We start from the raw sequence: 22,182 nt of genomic DNA, 5'->3' as shown, positions 1-22,182 counted from the left end.
AGAACTTCAAGTCAGTTCATGATCCTTGAGTATACCAGCTCTCCAGTAGTTCTATTTATGTTTCTAGCTTGCTTTTAAGTTTTTATCCATTTTACTGAAAAACAAAGGAAGATGTTTTCTTCCTCCTACTTTAATATTTCATACTAAAGATTATGGGTGATTACTTTATAGGAAATGTGCTTCTCTAAACATTAAGGCTGTGCTTTCCTTTTTTTTTCTTTTTTTTTTGCAGAGAATGTTGGGCTTGCAGAGTGGACATTAAGTAGTTTCTCTTTTTTCTTTCTTTATATTTTTCATTTTATTTTTTAATTTTTCCCAAATAGTTTGAAGATGGCATCCTTGATGCTTGCCTGTATGTGATGGACAAAGCAGAGATGGATCTTTCTGGTAGAGGGAATCCCATCAAAGTCAGCCGTGTTGGGTCTGCAATGGTAAGCAATTACTGATTACTATGTTGATTACACATCATTTGCCTCAGTATAGATGCCAGTTCATTAAGAGTTGTTGAAATGATGACTTATACTTAAACTTTTATTTGAATTCCCTGGACTTGTCAAATGCTATGAAACAAAATCTTATCTCAGTACTATATGTTTCTTTGGCTTCAGACAAATGGTGATAGATGACATGATACCACAGACCACTTATTCTTAGACTCTCTTGCCTTGGGACTGAGGAGTGACCACGACAAAATGTCACAACTATAATCTATTGATCAAACAAAGAAACATCAAGGAGCACACACAAACAAAAAAAAAAAAAAAAAAGAGAGAGAGAGAGAGAAAATTGCAATATATAGCTTTTCTCCATTTTCACACCCACTGTAAGAATAAAGAAGTAAATGAGTCTAAATCCTAGCTTCTATTATAATAATACCTCACCATAGGGCTTTCATAGCTTATGAAAGTTAGTTTAGCTTATAGTTTGTAGTTAATTCTTCACATTAATTGCATGAGATAAGTAGGGAAGACATTATGCATACCATCATTCTCATTCTAATATGTTTGCATGAACAATATTGATTTTATTTAACTTCACCCTTTCCATACCCTCATCTGTTTTGTTTCTTAAATTCCACATATGAATTAAATCATATGGTATTTGTATTTCTCTGACTGACTCATTTCCCTTAGCATAAGACACTCTAGCTCCATCTACATCACTGCAAATGGCAAGATTTCATTCTTTTAGATGGCTGAGTAATATTTCATTATATATACCACATCTTCTTTATCCACTCATCAGTCAATGGACATTTGGGCTCTTTCCATAATTTGATTGTTATTGATAATGTTGCTATAAACATCTGGGTACATGTGTCCCTTTGAATCAATATTTTTGTATCCTTTGCATAAATACCTAATAGTACAATTGCTGGATCATCAAGTAGCTTTATTTTTAACCTTTTGGGGAAACTTCATATTGTTTTTTGCAGTGGCTGTACTAATTTGCATTTCCACCAACAGTTTGAGATTTGCTTTTCTAAAAAAACAAATTTTCTCTTTGTTTCTTTCTCTTTCTCCAATCTTCACCAACATCTATTGTTTCCTGTATTGTTGATTTTAGCCATTATGACACGTGTGAGGTGATATCTCATTGTAGTTTTGATTTGTATTTCCCTGATGATGAGCATCTTTTCCTGTGTCTGTTACCCATATGAATATCTTCTTTGGAAAAATGTCTGTTCGTGTCTTCTGCCCATTTTTTAACTAGATTATTTCAGGGAGTACTGAGTTTGATAAGTTCTTTATGATTTTGGATACTAGCCCTTTATCAGATATGTCATTTGCAAATATCTTCTCCTATTCTGAATGTTTTCTTTACATTTTGTTGATTGTTTAATCCTGGGTTATCTTGGACAGTAGTTGTTTCCACCCCCATTATTGTTTACATACACAAAATACATGTTTGATAGTTTTCAAAGCCTTTTCATATGCATTTTCTCCTTTAATCCTTAGAAGAGCTCTGTAAATCTTTCAAAATCTATTCAGTTATAATGATTTTAGGAAGTGAAATATTGAGCGTCTGAAAATTCTGGTCATTTAGGCAGCTCCTCTCCTGTTCACAAATTTTAGATATCTATCCTGAAATTGTTGAGTGAAGTTAAACAAAAACTGAAAGAAAAACAAAACAAAGATCCCCCTCAAATTTCTCAAAAATTTGCCTTAAAATATGAGATGTGTTAAGAAAGCCCAGAAAGAAAATGCTCTGAAGTTGCTTGAGTCCAGTCAAAACATCGATGCCAAGGCAGAGGAGCCTGTGCCTGGTTTCTCAGGGGGCTGGCCTCGTCGGCAGGAAGAACAGAGGCTGCTGCTGGGTATTTTAGGAATTCTTCTTATATATCTGCCCAGCCTGATCACAAAGGCTGGAAATTCCTTTCACAGGATACCAGTGCTAGAACAGCCAGACATGGTGACATGCAAATTCTCTGGGATGGGTACGGCACTGACTTCAGTTCAGTCTCCTGGGATCAACTTCTGCCACAAAGGATTTGGAATGAGCAACCTGAAGAGGCCCCAGTAGCAGCAAGAGGCAGGAGCAGATGATTGAGGCCCCAAAGACAAGTTTGCCTACTGTGGTCATGACAAAGTCTAGCACTGAAGATCGCAGGGATTTGCAGGGATTTGGTGGGTGTGTAATGCTAAATGAGTACAGACAATAATTCAGGTGTGAAAAATTTCTAATGATAATAATAGTAATATAAATCTGGATGTTGAGGGCATAATCCCCAGATAAAAATCTTTATTGTCCAGTGTCGATGACCTTGGATAGTTCCTTGTTGTTGGGGCTGGTCTGGGCACAAGAGGATTCTAGCTGCATACCTGGCTTCTACCCTAGAGATGACAGTAGCACCTTCCACCACCTGTTGTGACAACCAGGAATGGCTTCAGATATTTCCAAATGTTCCCTGGGGGTCAAAACTATCCCCAGTGAGGACCACAGCACTAAACCTTCCTGTGATTCAGTTTCCCAGTCTATGCAATGGACATAACCTTCTCCTCTCACCCTCCTTAACTCATTCAAAACCTGCTGCTTTTCAGGCAACCTAGTTGGTTCAGTTGTTTAAGTGTCTGTCTTCACCTCTGATCATGAATCTGGCATCCTGGGATTGAGCTCCACACTGGGGTCCCTGCTTGGCGGGGAGTCTGCTTCTTCCTCTCCCTCTGCACCTCCCCCCACTCACCGCCCTGCTCATGCTTTCTCTCGCTCACTCTTTTTAATCAAATAAATAAATAAAATATATTTTAAAAAATCAACACCTGCTTGTTTTCGTTTCTCTACTGAAACAAAAGTGGAGGTAGCATCATATGGGAAGAGCTCTGGCCCATGTCAGATCAGAACCCTCAGCTCTGACTCTACCACGAACTTACTATGTGACTCAGGACAAATCACTCAACCTCTCCAGGCCTCACTTCATTCTTAAAACAAAATTTTGTCTCTCTGCTCAAACCACGTTTGCTATTCCCAGTGGTAGCACATATATCCTTTTATTCTTCAAACCAATGTTCTCCTTTCTTCTGTTTTTTTCCTTTATAAATTCAGTATCTTATTTTTGTCCTCATTTTGAGTTGCTGTTATTTCACTTTGATGTGAAAACTAGAAAAGTTTATGACAATCTGGACAGCCTTGGGCTACTGGATTTTTGCAAGAGAAAGAAAGTCTAAAAGTCCTATAATCTCATTGTTGGTGCATTGGGTCTGAGATATTATAACCTTACATAAGCTGACTTTTATTTAGGCCCTTCTATATACTGAGTGGTACATTTTACCAAAGCCACACTGCAAACTGACTGAAGAGAGAAAAATTTTAAATAGAGGAAGTTAGAAAAAAGAAGAAACTTGCCCAAAGTTATACTTTCTCCTTTAAATTACATTGTGTGATTATTGTTTTCTTTCTACCTCAAATCTGATGTGACAGGCCCCACCAGAACAATTGCCAGGAAATGTGCCAGGAAAATTGTAGAAGGATGCTTTGTGCCTTCTGAAAATTCATTTTGCTCACAGGGCATTAATAAAGCATCCCATTGCTGGCCTTGAATCACTGTGAAGAAACCAGGCATGGACTCTGAGCCTCTGTCAGACTATCTGAACAGTATGTTATGCCATCTGAGACAAAAACAACACAGTTCTGGGAAAGGGGAAAGGCAATGACAGTATAGCCTGGCAGCTGGGTGGTTAGGTTACCTGTCCCACGACTGACTGGATCTGGCAGAAACTGTGGGCAGAGAAGCTCTCCAGGGAGATAAACTGCTGGTTGAGTGGCCACTGTTGTGGATACCACTTGTTTATTTTCTGTGAAATCCCTAATATTTCACCTCCATACAGGTTCCCTCTTTTGGGTTGAGAGTTTATCAACAGAAAATCTGTGTTGAAATGCACACAGTACCAGTACATGAAATCTGCAAGACTCTCCAGGAGTCTGATAGGGGAAGAAGCCCTTGGAAATGATGTCCCTTAAGGTCACATAACAAATAAATGGCTGAACTGGAACTAAATAGTGTTCTTGCTGTCAGATCATATTACCTTAGAAGGCCACTACCAACACGTTAGTACTATAATACAATTACAACATCAAGTTAAGTAGCTGTCTCCTAGGGAAAACAACAACAACAACAACCAACATCAAGCAAATGGCATCCAGAACATCCAGAATAAATGAATAAATGAAAAAAGGGAATAAATGAAAAAAGGTGTAAACCAGAAAATTCTAAATAGCTAGAGGCATTGGGTCCCTCAGGAGAGAGTTCCAAAGAGGATAAGCACCAAATATTGTTTGATGGTGGTATTGGTTGTTGACGATGGTGTCAATGATGGTGGTGGTGATGATTATGGTCATGGAATGACCATGTTGGTGATGGTGGTAGTGATTGTTATGATGGTGCAGATAGTAGTAAAACACTCAATGTTAACTCATTCATTCAACAAGTACTTGTTGAGAACCTTTGAGAACCTACCAGTCTAGATACTCGGGTACAGTGTAGATAAAACATAATGTTCGCCTTCAAAGACCTAACAGTCTAATAGAAAAGACAGGCCGATGAGTAGAATGTGTCAACACAACATGGTATATTCTCTGATGAAATAAGCATAGGGTTGTATGGGAAACCAAATCTCTCATGCTTTGCATGGAGTTTTCCCAGGACTAAACACTGGCCTAGCAAGTGTTGGGATATTGGACAAAGAGCTAGAAGAATGGCTGACAAGAGCCCACAGCAATAATAAACTATGCTATTATTCATGGAAACCCTTCTCTGAGGTGGAAATCATACCCGAAGAGCCAGTTGCCAAAAGCACTACAGGAAAATGTAGTTGGGGGTAATTTGTTCCTCTAGGGGCATAATTCAATAACAATATTAATAACATTAATATTAATAATGTGACAATATTGGGAAATTTTGGAAAGAGACAGAGGAGAGAAATGTCAACATAGTTTCATATTTTAAAATTCTAGTCTTTATACTGTTGCCAGCCTGGACTTTCCTGCTTCCCTTGAGATATCCACATTTATTTTTAACCCTGGTCTTTTGCTAATATCGAACCACAGTGCCATCATTAATCCCCATTAATACCCTGTTCTGACTATGCCTTTTGGGAACTAACTCAAGTTTGAACTTTTTTTAACCAATTGATGTTTGGTGTACTCTTTAGTGTTGTAAAAGAATCTTGAACTCCAGCTAGTAAATCAAATTGACCACAACTGGAGGTAGGTCCTGGAGTTTTGTAGGGCCCAATACAAGACGCATGGCTGTAGAACTTGCAGACAAGGCAGACTCCAGAGCTTCTGGTCCTTTGGCATACATGATCTCGTGGATAAGCTGAAAATAGAGTTATTGTTTACCTTATCCATTTTGCTTTCACTTCTCTTTGTTCTAGTATTTAGAAAGTTTTTTTTTTTCTTTGCATGCATTAAAAAAAAAAAAAAAGTGCTGACATCACTTCTTTTATAGCTTGCCAAGCAGTTCCACAAGAGGCTTACTACAAAACCATGCTTTTATTTTCCTCCAATTGTTGACTTTGGCATCCTACTGTAGGTTTCACATCAAGCAAGCCTCTCCAAACAACAAACTAGTATGACTACTCAAATTACATTTAAAAATTCACCTGGGTTAGAAATTCCATCCTTCGTTGTCCCAAATAAATTGTGAAGTCAGAGATACAAACATGAAATCTATTCCCTAATTATACAGGGCAACAATAGCATAGTTCCCTAAGAGTTTTATTTTTAAAATAAAATAAAAATTTAAAAGGCACCATCTAGCTGAGCCTTTGGTTTATAAGCAGCTAAAACTGCCTGTATTGGGGCGAATTGAGGACCTAGGTGCTCAATGACCATTGTCTTCTGTCATGCCACCACTGTGGAGTTTTTCACATTTCCCCATATGCATCTTATTTTTGGAAACTTTTCATCTACTGAAAAACCATGAATATGTAATAATAATTTGTTTCCCCATTCTTGTGTCAAAAATTTACATTATTGCCAATCAGAACTTTGAATGGTGGCCATAGTGCTGGTATCAGTGCAGATAATCAGTAAGAGTACACTGAATGTGATTGGTGCCACCTTTGTAAAGGTGAAGATACTACTTCCTTGTGGTGTTTTGGAAAAGTGGCAATGGCACACACCCATCTGCATTACTAACTTTACAGATGCCCATGAGTTAAAATTTCCGGGCTGGTGACCATTGCCAGAGCTAGGCTTCATGATGGATTTGATTTGGCTTTTGTATTTTCTTTTTTTCTCTATGATTCAGGCCCAGGAATGTCAGGCATGACATTCTTCATTTTGGTATAGCAGAAAAAGAGACCTCTCCCACTCTTTATCGCTTTTCCAATGATGACACACCTCAATCCGTGATGGCAGTTTTGGAGAACCTACAGATTAGAATTAATGAAAAATATTATTATAGTCCAACAGCATAAAAGACTAACATCCTAGTTCTAAATTAAACCCTTAAATTTGGAATCAAATTTTCCCTCAGCATGGGAGGCACTCCTAGAAGTTCAGGAAGGACCAAGCAATCCAATCATGATTTTAAACTAAACATGCTACCCATACTGTCACCTTATTAGGTGACTAGGGATTTTCATTTTTGCTTTTTGAAGAATTGTTTACAGTTAACAAATACATTGGAAGCCAGTGGGAGAATAGAATCTACCCAGCAGAGTCATTTTCATGGCCACTTTTGAGAAATCGTATTCATTCCATAAACAAACTGCATGCAAATGAAGACGTTGGCTATCAGGAAGTTAAACGACTTGCCCAAGGTCACTGGAGGAACTGGAAATGGATATGAGGTTGTCTGACTTCAACCTTCCATACACAGTGTTATATTTCCTTGGATTTATCCTCTCTGCCTGTCCTCTTTCTCTATCGCATGAGCTCCTTAGATACAAATATACTGCCTCTTAAAAGCTCTGCCTGATTCGGTCCTTCTCTTTTAGATCTGGGGGTGGTAGGAAGAGGACAATGAACTGACATCATTTTTTTCTCTAATGGTAAAAGTCAGCAATGTAATGAAGTTTCCATTTGTGGGCAAACAGCTTGATTTCTCGATTATTAAGGTTGCATTTCTTATGCCTGTTGTCACCATATTTTTGGAGGAAAACAGACGTTTATTACCAACCATCTCTCCAATGTGATAATCGTAGTCAATCTAAATGTCTGCTCTCCCTGAATTGCTTTCCCAGAATGAGGTTTCAAGGCTGCATCTATTTCATAATCACATAGGCTATTTCTGAAACACGGGGATGATTTTCAGCACTCCCCACCCCCACCTCAAGCTGTGCAGTTGGGGCTGCTCTGCTCTTCTAGGAGAGCCACCCCAGGGTGGACGGATCCAATGCAGCAAAGACTTTAAGGTATGCCACACAGTGTTATGCACTTTCGGATTCCTTTGTGCCCTTTCCTTCCTCTCCCTCCTCCCTGACAGCCTTCTCCTTTCCTCTTCCTACCCTGCTTTTTTGTATTTCTCATCTATCTATTTCTTTCATTCAGGTATTTTTGGAGGCTTCTCTATACCAACCCTAGACCATGCAACAGTGGTATAACAATGACAAAAGCAGACAGTCGAAGAGCTTAAAATCCCAGGCTCTCTCTCTCGGTCCACATTTGGTTCTTTCTTTCATGATTATCAATTAGTAAAATATGTTTTGGCCGAGTAAGGATCCTCAGTTACTAAGGGAACAAGGTTAATAATCTCTAGTTGTAATGGTTTCCATGAAAAATGAATCTAATTACCCACCCCTGTCAGAGCTTGTGTGGAGTATATATACAAATTCCATTTGCATAACAGTGGTTATATGCTTCACAATATAGGTTAGGGTTGATTCATGAGTTGTTTCTTTCTTGAAATAAAATTTACATAGAATGAAATGCATATTAAATGCAAATTTCAGTGGGTTTTGATTGAGGGAATCACTATCACCAAAATAGAGACATGATCTTCAGCCCAGAAATTTCCCTTGTGCTTTCTTCTAGCCAATCCACACTCGCATAGGCAATCACTGTTCTGATTTCTTGCAACAGTGCCTGTTCTTTAATTTTGTATAATGGGGTTCATACAGCACCCTTTGGAGCTGGCTTGTTTTTTCAACCAGTTGTTGCATGTGTCTTTAATGTGTTCCTTTTTATTGCTAAGTGGCATTTCATTGTATTTTCTATCATAATTTGTCTATCCATTCACCTGTTGAAGGCCATTGAGATATTTCCAACTTGGAGCTATTATGGGTAAAGTTGCTATGAATGTTCTTGTACAAGTTTTATACATATGTTTTCATATCTCTGGGGCAAGTAACAAAGGTGTCATGTCACGGTTATGGGGTCTATATATGTTTAACTCTGTAAGGATCTGCCAGTTGCCTAAAGTAATTGAACCACCTACATTCCTGGCAGAAATACATGAAAGTTCCAGTTTTTCTACAGTTTCACCTTTTGGTGTTTCAGCTTCCTTAATTTTAACCATTCTAACAGAAGTATAGTGGTATCTCTTTGGGGTTTTAATTTGTATTTTTCTGGTGACTGATGATGATAAATGCACCTTCCCATGCATTTATTGGCCATTCAAAAAACCTTTTAGTGTGGTATCTTTTCAAGTCTTTGTCCAATATCTTACTAGATTGTTTGTCTTTTTATTGAGTTGTAGTGGCTGTCTATATATTCTGAATACATACCTTTTGTCATATGAGTATAGAGGGTATTTTCTCTAGAGTACAGTTTGCCATTAAATTTTCTTAATAGTGCATTTTAAGGAACAAAAGTTTTAAAATTTTATGAAATTCAGTTTTTAAACTTTTTAAAAAGAATCCTCCTGAGGAAGTGATATTATTTCCACATGGTCATGAAGAAATTCTGTATTTGGGGGGGTGGAGCTTTATAATTTCAGCTTTTACATTTAGGTCTATGATCCATCTTGAGTTATCATTCTGTGTGGTGTGAGGTAGGGGTCAAGGTTTAAATTTTTTTCCCTGGTTTATCCATTTATTTCAGTACCATTTGTTGAAAAGCCTGTTGGGAAAAATTTCATTTGTCACAAAGACTTTCATTTGTTGAAAAGACTATCTTTTCCCCCATTGAATTGCTTTGATAACAGTTGGAAATCAAATAACTATATTTGATCTATTTCTAGACACTGTTCGACCATTGATCTATGTTTGTCTTTATATACCATACTATCTTGATTACTGTACTGTTACAGTAAATCTTCAAAATCAGGCTGTCCTCCAAATTTTTTTCTTCATTTTCAATGCTGTTTTGGTTATTCTAGATCCTTTTCATTTCTGTATAATTTTAGAAACAATTTCTCAATTTCAGCAAAATATCTGTTACATTTTGATTCACCCATTTGCCCTGATCTAAGAAATATTAAAAAGTGACCTACAACCACCTTCCACTGATACCATATCCATTCATTCTGCAGAACTTATTGAGTGTTCACTCTGGGCTGGTACTGAGGATACAGAGTCAAACGGTGTTGTATCTTCCATCCTCACAATGAGAGCAAAGACAATCAACCAATGACACAAGGCAATATGATAAATAGGAGAGCATTACAAAGCAAAGAATACTGTACAAACAGGGAGAGAGGACATCGAAATCAAAGTGATAGCTAAAGATTTGCAGAATAAAACCAGCTGAGTTGCAAAGAATGAGTAGGCATGCACCATATAAAGAAAGGGTTTGAGTATGGAAGGATATTCCAGAAAGAGAAGATGACATTGCTAAAAGCACCAAGACAGAAAAGAGTTTGTTAAGTCCACCACTATAAAAGTCAAGGAGATAATAGATGGCTTTCTTATTCTTTGGATCAAAATCCTAGCTGTTAGAGGTGTTATGAAAGCCCCCAAAAGGATCAAAGATGAGATCCAGACAAGGGAGGAAATAGAGTTCTTGCATGCCTTTGTTCATCTCCCTCATGCTCACCACATCACTTGACAAATGACACGGAAGACACAAGAAACAGATCTCTACATTCCAAATGAATGAATTTTCAGATTTTACTTTTGGCATGATTTCTTTTTTAAGCAAATATCACTTGAACCCAAATACAAAAGAAATAAGGAAAGAAAGAAAGAAAGAAAGAAAGAAAGAAAGAAAGAAAGAAAGAAAGAAGAAAGAAAGAAACTCTTGTCATCGAAAAGAGATGGTGCCTGAAGCTACCACCAATCATCTCCTCCTCCACCACCCAACACAATGACCACTGAGCTGCTTTTGCAAATCCCTAAAGTGTCATGGGCACAATTTGACATCTACTACACCATTTCACCTACAGCTAAGATTGATCACCACCAGATTGTAGCTGGGGGCTTGTGGTTCACAAAACCTGGAAAGAATTTCACTCAAGAAATAATTATTTTCCTTCCCAAATTTAACTCTTCGTCTTGAAACTAGTTCATGTTTCCCAAAATTTATATCCAGTGGTCTTCGAGAAATTATTATAAACAAGATTAGGCATAAAACTGCATTCTACAAGAGTCACAGAAATCCTAGCCTTTATGAAAACATAACTTTTAACAATGAAACAACAGAATATAACAAAGAAAAGTTATTTCATCAAGCCATGTACAATGTGCACACAGTATAAGAAAAATACCTTTACATAAAATACCATGTACAATACCTTTGGTACCTAAAAAATACCAAGCAAAGGGTAGTCCTCCTGCAGTCATCCCATCCCATTCGGGCTTCTCACCCCGAAAGCACGAATTCCTGACTGGATTTCCCACAGTCTCCAGTCACTGATGGCTCAGTTCCTAAATCATTAGCCTCAAGGAACATTGCCTCTGCCTTTCCCCATATTGAACAAATCCAGTGTAATCACTCCCCATGGGTCTAAGCCTGGAATTCAGAAATACCCCACACCACTGAGCACAGAATGAATTTTAACTATTCTTTCCCCTAAGGTACATACATGAGAAATTTCTAAACATTTAAAAAACTAAAAAAATATATATATGTATACACACATATAAATATATAAATATAATATATAGATATAAATATATAGATATATGTATATATCTATATAGATATATAAATATAATATATAAATACAGATATAAATAGATGTATACATATCTATATGTACATGTATGTACATGTATGTATCTATATACATAGATCTAAATAGATATATACATATACATGGATATATATGTGTATATATCCACATATATGTATATATTCATATATACATATATATTTATATATATATTTATATTATATAAATATACATATATAAATATAATATATTATAAATATAATATAAATACATATATATTTAGTTATACATAAGTATCTATATATATTTTTCTTCATATGTGCATATGTAAATATACAGATATGTACATATTTATTCCTACTTCAGGAATTGGACACAGTAGATTATAATGTTATAATGCTTGGAATGCCTGGATGGCTCAGTTGGTTAAGCATCTGCCTTGGGCTCAGGTCATGAACCTGGGATTCTGGGATCAAGTCCCGCAACACATCAGGCTCCCTGCTCATCAGGGGAATCTGCTTCTCCCTCTCCCTCTGCCCCTCCCCTTGCTCATGCTCTCTCTCTCTCCTACTTTCTCAAATAAATAAATAAAATATTTTTGAAAGAAATAGAACATTAAAAAGAACTTAGACAATTCAGAAAAAATTTAAAGATGAAAATCTTTAATAAATTTTTCCTCAAAAAAATCAACCCAAATTGTGAATGGATAAGGAAAATGTGGTCCATATACACTATGGAGTATTATGCCTCCATCAGAAAGGATGGATACCCAACTTTTGTAGCAACATGGACCGGACTGGAAGAGATTATGCTGAGTGAAATAAGTCAAGCAGAGAGAGTCAATTATCATATGATTTCACTTATTTGTGGAGCATAACAAATAGCATGGAGGACTAGGGGAGTTAGAGAGGAGAAGGGAGTTGGGGGAAATTGGAAGGGGAGGTGAATCATGAGAGACTATGGACTCTGAAAAACAATCTGAGGGTTTTGAAGTGGCGGGGGGTGGGAGGTTGGGGTACCAAGTGGTGGGTATTAGAGAGGGCACGGATTGCATGGAGCACTGGGTGTGGTGCAAAAACAATGAATACTGTGTTATGCTGAAAAGAAATAAATTTAATTTAAAAAAATCAACCCAAATTGTACCACCAGGCAATAACCATTATTAATATTTGATGTATATCATTTCAAGTAGAAACATAGATATTTAAGAGGTAAATGTTGTTTTAAAATCATAATGATATTATACTATAGATGCTACTTCAAAAAGTGTTACATTTACTCTTTATAGCTTTTTAAAGATATAATTAATATACAATAAAACACACATATTGAAAGAACACATTTTGATAGTTTGATGCATCCATGAAATCATCACCAAAATGAAAATAATGAACATCTGTGTCGCTCCCCAGAAAGTTCCTTTGTAATTTCTCCTTTGACAAGTCTCTGCTTTGTCTGCCATCCCCAGGCAATCATTCCCCTGCTTTCCATCATTCACATTGATTTATATTTTCTAGAATTTTACATAAATGAAATCATGCAGTATGTACTCTTTTTAACTTTTTTCAGTCTTCTTTATCTCATTTTGAGATTCGTTCATACTAATGTTTGTATTCCTTCTTCTTGCTGACTCGTGTTCCATCATATAGAAGAGCCACAATTTGTTTATCCACTTACTTGTTGGGTATTTGGGATGTTTCCAGTTTTTTCCTCTTACAAATAAAGCTAGGGCTATTCATACAAAAGCCTTTACATAGACATAAGCCTTTTTTTTTTTTCTTAAATACCTAGGAGTGGGATTGCTAGGTCATATGATAGGTATATGTTTAGTTTTGTAAAGATTTTGGTAGAACTTTTAACTGCCAAAATGGTTGTACCATTTTACATCACCACCAGAAGTGTATGAGAGTCCCGTGTATTCACATCTTCCCCAACACTTGATATGATCAGTCTTTTTAATTTTTGACTTTCTAATAGGTGTATAATATTATCTCATTGTGGTTTTAGTTTGCATTTCCTTCTGGCTAATTATGTTGAGCATGTTTAGTTGCATTTGTTTGCCATCCATGTATCTTCTTTGATGTGGTACTTGTTCAAATATTTTGCCCATGGTTTAAATTTTCTCATTTTCTTATTACTGAGTTTCTAGTGTTCTTTACAAATTCTGAATACGAGTCCTTTATCATGTGTGATTTGTAAATATTTTCCCTCACTCTGGACTTACCTTTGCACTCTCTTAATGATGTCTTTTAAAGAGCAAAAGTCCATAATCTGATGAATTCCAATTTGTAAATATATTCCTTATGAATCATTTTCTTTTCTTTTATTTTTTTCTCTTCTTTTCTTTTCTTTTCTTTTTGGTATTATAGCTAAGAGATCTTTGCCTAACCAAAGGCTATAAAAATTATTTTTCCTGTTTTCTTCTGAAGTTTTATAGTTTTAGGTTTTATATTTAGGTACATGATCCATTCTGAGATATTTTTATATGGCATAAAGTATGAATCAATGTTCATTTCTGCATATGAGTATCCAATTGTCCCAGCACCATTTGTTGTAAAGATTATCCTTTGATCATGAAATTATCTTTATGATTTTGTCAAAAATTAGTTAACTGTATTTCTAAAGTCTATTTCTCTGTTCTCTATTGTGTTTTATTGGTTTGTTTGCTTACCTTTATGCCAAATAGTGTCATGCTATTTAATTCAAAAGCATTATGTCTATTGTACTCAAATTCTATTTAATTTTAAGTTTTATTTAATCTCATTAAATTTTGCTTTCACAGAAATAAAAATCTGAATTGCAACAAAAGACATCGTTAAATGTCAAATAAATGTTTCTTCACTACAAGAAATACTATTTCTTAACAGATCTAAGATCATTTATAAAAACCATTAAACCATTAAAAGAATAGATTAATTATTTATTTTTAGATTATGTTTTAATTTTAGATGATGCCAATTAACTAAGAAAGCCCAACACATTAAAACATCAGCATTTTCATTCTCCCTCTTATCTCCCTCATCTCTAATTTTTTTAAGATTGTTATTATCATATTACCAAGTTTTAAAATTCATATTCATTGTGATACTACAATTCCCAAAGGTCTTTAAACTTATATGGGGTTTTTCTCATCACTGGCTCTTTTGCCACAGCATCTTTGTTCATGGGTTCTTTGTTTGGTTCATCCCTTAATTATCTTGATATCACTTTTCAAGTAGTTTGGTTTTAATGGGTACTAAATTCCCTGATATTCTTCATGTTTGAAAATGAGTGCTGGCTGCCTTTATACTTACAGAACCTCTTAGCTGTGCATAAGATTCTTGGGTCAACCTTTCTTTTTCTCAAGACTGCGCAAATATTGATTGACTGTGTTTTGCCGTTGAATGGTGCCACGGAGCTGTCTAAAGGCAGCGTTATTTCCTCCTTTGTTGCTAATTTGCGTTTTCTGCCTGTATGACTGAACAATTACTTCTTTATTCTTAAGTTCAAATAACTTAATTAATTAAAGTTCCTAAGCAACAAGAATTCTGCATCAAATTACATTGGAGCACAGATTGTTCCTTCAAGGTATAGATTCAATTTTTCCTCAAGTAAAATTTTCTTATATTATATCAGAAATATATCTTCTGCCTCATTTGTTAGGTTCTCAATTTTTTAAGATTTTATTTATTTGTTTATTTATAGAGAGAGAGCTTGAGCAGGGGGAGGGGTAGAAGGAGAGGGAGAGAGAAAATCTAAAGCAGACTCTGCGCTGAGCTCAGAGCCCAACTCAGAGCCTGATTCCACCGCCCTGAGATCATGACCTGAGCTAAAATCAAGAGTCAGATGTTTAACCAACTGAACCATCAGATACTGCATTGATGGGTTCTCTATTTTGAACCTACTAATTATCCATATGTTGTATCATCCTTTTTTCCATTACTATTATCTCATTTCCAAATAACTTCTTCTCTTTATATTTTCCATAGTATTTCTTTTACCTCAAGCTTTTCTTCTGTCATTAATTTTTATTGTTATTTAAATTCAATTAGCCAACACCTAGTACACATCATTAATTTTATTTTCTACCAGTATCTACTCTGTATAGTTTGTACTTTATTTTTGGTTTCATAATCATGTGATTTGGTCCTCAATTTGGTCCTTTAAGTCTGTGATCTCCCAAGAGATTGTGAGAAAATTCTTTCCATTTCTTAATTTTATTTTCTCCTAAGTATTGTTTTTTTTTTCATATTCTGTCTCCCTCTCTTCCCCACCTCTTTCCTTCTCTATCTCTCTGTCCCTCCCTCCTCACTGCTTCTTTTCTTTTTATTCACGTTCATATTTGCATAATTCTTCTCTAAGTGTCCTGTTTGCTCTAATACAGTGTAGTGAAATCTTGACACTTTCCCCTTAAGATTAGTTTTCTCCCTGAACTACAGCTTGAAGCCAATGTTTTTTGTTCCATCTACTCTTAAGTACCCTAAGAAAGGTTGGCGTAGGGAGAGAAGGGGAGCTGAAGAGATGGGAATGTCTTTTAGAATATTCAGCTCTGCTCTTTCTTTTAAGGTTCTGCTAAATTTCTCAGCTGATAATCTACCTCACCTAACTAGATATGTATCTCATTTTTATGGGGGGATGGGTAACTCTCATGCTTTAGGTCACTTTCCCATTCTAGTCCCAGAAAGTCTACTTCTTTAGAGGTGCAGACCCACTCTCACCCATTTCTCCACAGCAGTTGTTTCCACTGTTCTGGTCAGAACAAGAAAAAAAAAATTGGCTTTTTAATTCCACTAGTTTCTTTCCAGATTCTGAAATACAAATGAGAATTCTTACGATTTTGTGGACTTGACAGTGGGCTTCTGAGAACTGGAGATGAGGATCAGTAGCTGAGCCGTGCTGCCTCTCTATTCCAATCTATAATCCTCATTTTTTTCTTAGAACCAGATTTTGGAAATTTACTGAATTATGTTATGCCAATGAGGTTGCAGATAATGACGGTTGGGGGGCCTGGTTTTTTAGTTTTCCCATATTGTAGGTATTATGGGAAGACAATCTCGTGCAACTTTAATGTAGCTAACACTCCCTGTCCGAAGTCCTGCACTCATACCATCTCCTAGACACTCACTGGTGAGTGAAACAACTCCAGGACTTTCATTCTGACACTGGTCAAACTCCAAGTTCATGACAGGGTATTAAAACAGTCCATTGTGGCATGAAAAAGAACCAGGATGCCCTTGAGCTATTCCCCAAACATATCTTGTTGTCTAAGGGAGGGAGGTATTACTTTAACCCTTTATTTGTGTCACAAAGACTTACCTTCTTTCAGTGTCTGGGCCCCTCAGAAATCAATATTCTAATTAGAAAACAGTAGCTAATCCAACCAAATGCTAATAAATGAGACCTGTGATTTATCTAGCAACAAGGAAACAACTCAGCATTAACAATTTAAAGGTCTGTAGATAAGAGAGCTTTTTTTTTCTTTCTCTTCCCCTTAGCAGATTGGGTTCAGCCAGATGCTATAAATAGTCTTCTAGTTAATGGCTATCTGTTTGAAAGTCAGTCATTAGAATCATAATTTAGGAACTTTTACCTCTGAGATTCATAGGCTCTATTTTATTTCTCAGTGATAAAGATATGAGTTAAATTTGAATCTACCTATCCACAAAGACCAAACTACATCATAGCCTACCAGGGCACTCTTCACACTTCATTATGATAGATACAGATTTTTAAATAATCAATTCAGCTGCAAGGAGATGTGTTGATCAGTAATAGAGCCAAAATGTTTGACTAAATCCTGTTGCATTCCAGTCATTTTCATATAGTTATAGGATAAAGTCAAACTTTACATCAAAGGTGTGAGTTTACAATTAGCTGAGCAAGGTCCTTCAGAAATCTCAAAGAATTACTTTTTCTACTTTAAACAAATCAACTGAGTAGTTACCTTTACTTTAACTTGAAGGGACAGAATCAAGGGGGAGGAATAGTACGTCTAAATCAAATTGAATGGTGATCTAGTGAACACTATCCAGAAGCACCCTCTTTGGGAAATGCCACTGAGTGCTAGAGTAAATCTCACATTTCAGGAGAGGGTTTGTCATTCACAGTAGAAGCACATTTTAAGTGTCTCCTTTTGGCATTTTATATTTCACCCAATGTGGTCTATTTACATAACACCCATGTAGAACTCCTAGTAGGTCTCTGAACCTGCCATATTGTTTTATGATACCAAGCATTTATTCAAACTGTTTCCACTGTGTAGATGGCCCTCAACCACTCAAGACCTAACTTTCATGTAATTTCTCCTATTCAGCCCACTACCACCACAACCCTCCAACCTAATGAAACTGATTACCACCTCCTTTGTGTTTCTACCTTACCTGTACATCTTTCTGTCTTAACATTAGTAAACTTTACTTCTACTTGATTCGTTTCTTGTTCATCTCTCCCCAGGGAGAAGGTCTTATTCCTATTCAGATAAACAATAACTACATGCTTGTTGAATATACAAGTGGTTATTCAACCACTATTGAACACATTCTCTTTGCTCATACTTGCTAGAAGTAAAAAAGACATAGGTTTTTTTTTTTTTTTAAATCTCTACTTTCAATGAATTCATGACCCATTGGGGTAGAATAGACTCCTATACAACTAAACTCAGCAAGCCTAAGAAAGGGGTCTGTGCAAGTGCTGAGGCTGAGCTGTTAATTGGCAAGTCAGTGCACATAAAGTCCCCATGTTCTAATATATCTACTATGGTTTTCATAATCCAAACACACCTGCTTCAATCATGTGTTTCACATTGCTTGCTAATGTTTTCTTGGCATAGTCTAAACCTGCTTCTCAAATTAACACTCACAGAAATCACCCCATGTTGTTCTTAAAATGCAGACTCTGATTTAGTAGGTCTGTGGCAGAGACTGGGATTCTGCATTCCAAACAAGCTCCCAGGGGATGCCACTGGTGCTGGTCCACAGACCACAATCTGAGGATCAAGGCTCTAAATGCTTGTCATGTCAACACATAAACGTTGTTGAAGAGGCGTCAGTTTTTGGAAAAACTCCCACTTCATGTTATCTAGATAGTCTTCTAAGTATAATTAAACATGAGGAAAGTTACACCGAGAGAGGTAAGATACAATAATGCACCCCCAAAAAATGATGCCTTGAAATGGTTACTTCTTAGCTTTTTTAATGTCTAAACACAAAAGGTCTTTGTTCCTGCACTTAAGGTCTGTTGCTACCAGAAGACCATGCTCTAAATGTGTAGCAAGATTTCCCCAAATCTTCAAGATTGCCGTTTTTAAATCTCTCCCATACTTACACTATAATACCCAAGCCCTTCCTGTAAATGCAGATATCTTTTAACAAAACTACAAAACCCTAGTCCCCTTAAACAATCATAAAGAAAATACTTGGTAATTGTGACTTGCTTAAAATAAATGTAAGTTATCCATGGAAATCTAGATTTTTATTAATTCTTAATGGTTTCTTTGATATCTATTTACTTTGTCAGAGCCTGCAATTAATCCTCAAAGTCAAAACTCACTAGACCATGAGACCTTGGACCCCCCACTCTGCCTATACATTTTTGTCATGTGTCAGTTTTGAATGTTCCTTCCGCAAAGGCAAGATCCCTACTTGAACTGTCCTCTTTTGCAGTTGTATTTTCTCTCTTCCTCATGACTCCAACCAGACCAAGTGTCCTGTGCCTATCTTTTCCTAAGCATATAGAGAAGACATTACAACTCTTCATAGCTGCTATTCAACACCACCTTAATTACAATAATATGTTATTTGAGAAGCTGTCTTGGTTATTTGGTTTTCTCTTGCACAGTTAGTTATTGCATCACTTTTCCCTGACAACACAACAGTGAACAGAACATTAGTAGGATTGTTTTTATCATACAGGACATTTGGAAGGCACTGGATGCCTTATCTTGCTTAATTTCAGAGTCTGGAGAGAATCCTTCTATATGTTTTTTCTTCCTTCTTACCATCATGGTCTCATTTAGGTTAACGCCAAAGATGATGAAGGTGTCCTTGTTGGATCCTGGGACAATGTCTATGCCTATGGTGTCCCCCCATCAGCCTGGACAGGAAGTGTTGACATTCTGTTGGAATACCAGAGTACAAAGAATCCAGTCCGGTATGGTCAGTGCTGGGTTTTTGCTGGTGTTTTTAATACATGTAAGTAAAAAATTGAGTAACATTTTTTTAATGTAAAGAGAATTTTACTTCAAGACATTTTATCTATAAACTGGCGAAGAGACCCAGCAACCCTGTTAGCTCTCTAGAATTTATAGATGGCTATTCTGGGATATAGTCAATGCATAATTAAATTGTACTGGGCCAAATATGCTCATAGTTTCTCTTTGACTGCAGAATCTTTGTAGAAAGAATGATGGACTATTTCCTACATAATCCATCATTCGATATCCAGAGAAATGGGGGTCCTGGGTCCAAGAAATGATGTGAGGGAAAGGATATGCCATTTTCTTTTCAGTAACCCCTCATATTTTAAAAAAGATTAAATTAACAAAATTTAAAATAATAAATAATAATAGGTATACACTGATTATTAAAGTGTTATAAATATGTTATATGTTATAAATATGTTTAACAGCTTGTTATTTACCACATTGTTTTCCACTGAGAAATTTTGTAAATATATGCACTTAATTTTTACTGTAGCCGTGGGAGAGATTGTGACAGGTGGTTTCAACTCCATTTTTACATGGGAATCTCAATGCCCATGAGCAATTACATATCAGAACTTAATGAACAATCTTTACTCCCCACTTTCCCTTCTGGTTTTTAATCTACCCAACATCTAATCTATAGAGAAAAACATATGGGAACAGAATTAGTCTTTTCAGCATCATGCATCATTTTTTGAAATGCCATTTGCCCGTCTAGGACCAGACAATATTATTGTTAATCCAGTGAATATTTTTAAAAATACATTTATTTCAGTATGTCTTCATCATTGGTAATGATTTTCATTCACTTGCCATTTCTACAGCCTTGGAGAAAATATTAAGCTCAGGTTGAAGTGTCCTTTCTGCTTGCTCCTTAATAAAGAATGTTTTACCTAGTTAGCATTTTTCTTTTAATCAGAAAAGTCAAGGAAGGGCTGGAGGTTGGAAACCAGGATGAGGCCATTTTTTTTTTTTTTAAATCATCATGAAGCCTCGCAGTTTTAGCTCAAAGTTGTGACAGTCCAAGATTAGTCAGTGATCCAAGTGGGAAGAAATTATGCCTCTTGTGCTTTTGTTTTTCTGTTATTAAACTGAATAAGATTATTTTCTTAGCCAGTTGAATGTACTCAAGAGATAAGGGAATATATTTCCTGAGAGCAATAAAGTCCAGTGTTACCAGTCTCCTAGGTGTTTGGCCTCTGAGGTTCCAGATAGAAGCTGAAATTCATGATGGGCTAATGATTAGAGGTAGCTACTGCCCCCTCTCTGTTCACAGTCCCAGACTATGTAGAGGGTGCTTGATGGGAGCAGTCACTCTTAGGAAAAGCTTCCAGAAAAACAGAAAAGACCCTCTGCCTTTCCTCCAGCTGTCTACAATTTGACTATCCCACCGTAATTCCTTCAGGCTTAGAACCAGATAAAATACTGAACACCTTCCAAACACTTATGCCTTTTATATGAAAAGGTCATCAGATCTATGCCTGAAAACAGGCTTTGGTGGTAAGCTACGAAAAAACAGAAGAACATGTGGGGAAGTTAGAGTAAGAATGAACCCCAAGAGGGAAGTGGGAAGGAAGAAGGTACAGGTGCCCCAGTGTCAGGCTTCATCTTTCTTAAAATTATGAGGTCAGGCAAAGTCTGGAACAATTTTCATTCTGTGAATTAGTGGTAAGCCAGAAATAGAGCTAGAGTGCCAATCATCTTACTGGTAAAATTGTGGCTTGAATAGGGTCTGTGAATCAATATAAGAAGATGGAAGTAGGAAGCAGATGCCCATCATTTTTGTTTGGGGTATTAAGATAAAGTCAGATAATGAGGACACTTGAATGCTACCAGACTCAAGTTTGGACTTCCAAGGTTGTTCTGTTGAAGGAGGTGGATAGCCTTTAGTTAAAAATGCTAAACTATTCTGAAGAAAAAAAGGCAAGCCAAGTCATTAATCTTAAAATTGTCAGCTGAATTATTTTCAATGAGCCCTGATGTCTGGCATCCTGGGAGCCAGGGAGGGCATTTGGATTGAGTTTAATCAATAGGTACATATGGCAAGAGATGCATCCAGGTAATTTATTATCTAGCAATTAAAATGAATCTGTGGTGTCACCCTCCACCAAGTGTCACAAGAGCCAATTCCAGCCAGGAGAGCAAACCCCACTGAGGACCTCTATTATAACTTCCTATTAGCTGAGGGCTGCTTTTTTTTTTTTTCAGTTAAATTTTTTATTAGTTTCAGAGGTAGAATTTATTGATTCATCATTGTATATAACCCCCAGTGCTCATTCCATCACGTGTCCTCCTTAAAGCCCATCACCCAGTTACCCATCCCCCCACCCACCACCCCTCCAGCAACCCTCAGTTCATTTCCTAGAGTTCAGGGTCTCTTATGGTTCGTCTCCCTCTCTGATTTCATCTTATTTTATTTCTCCTTTCCTTCCCTATGTCCATCTGTTTTGTTCTTTTTTTTTTTTTTTTCTTAAATTCTACATAGGGGTGAAATCCTGTGGTATTT

At 36.4% G+C, this 22,182-nt stretch overlaps 1 protein-coding gene across 2 annotated transcripts in view; it reads left to right on the top strand.

Moving 5' to 3' along the window:
• The window catches only part of F13A1 (coagulation factor XIII A chain), a 163,860-nt gene that overhangs the window by 77,019 nt on the left and 64,659 nt on the right, over nucleotides 1-22,182 (top strand). For both annotated transcript variants that reach the window (XM_059179181.1, XM_059179180.1), the window contains exons 6-7: nucleotides 324-431; nucleotides 19,491-19,665. In XM_059179181.1, coding sequence (XP_059035164.1) covers nucleotides 324-431; nucleotides 19,491-19,665 — 283 coding nt within the window. The remainder of the gene's footprint in view (nucleotides 1-323; nucleotides 432-19,490; nucleotides 19,666-22,182) is intronic.

The sequence above is a fragment of the Mustela lutreola genome, chromosome 6, assembly GCF_030435805.1.
Source record: "Mustela lutreola isolate mMusLut2 chromosome 6, mMusLut2.pri, whole genome shotgun sequence".
Lineage (NCBI taxonomy): Eukaryota > Metazoa > Chordata > Mammalia > Carnivora > Mustelidae > Mustela > Mustela lutreola.
This window is presented reverse-complemented; position numbering and strand designations above follow the sequence as displayed.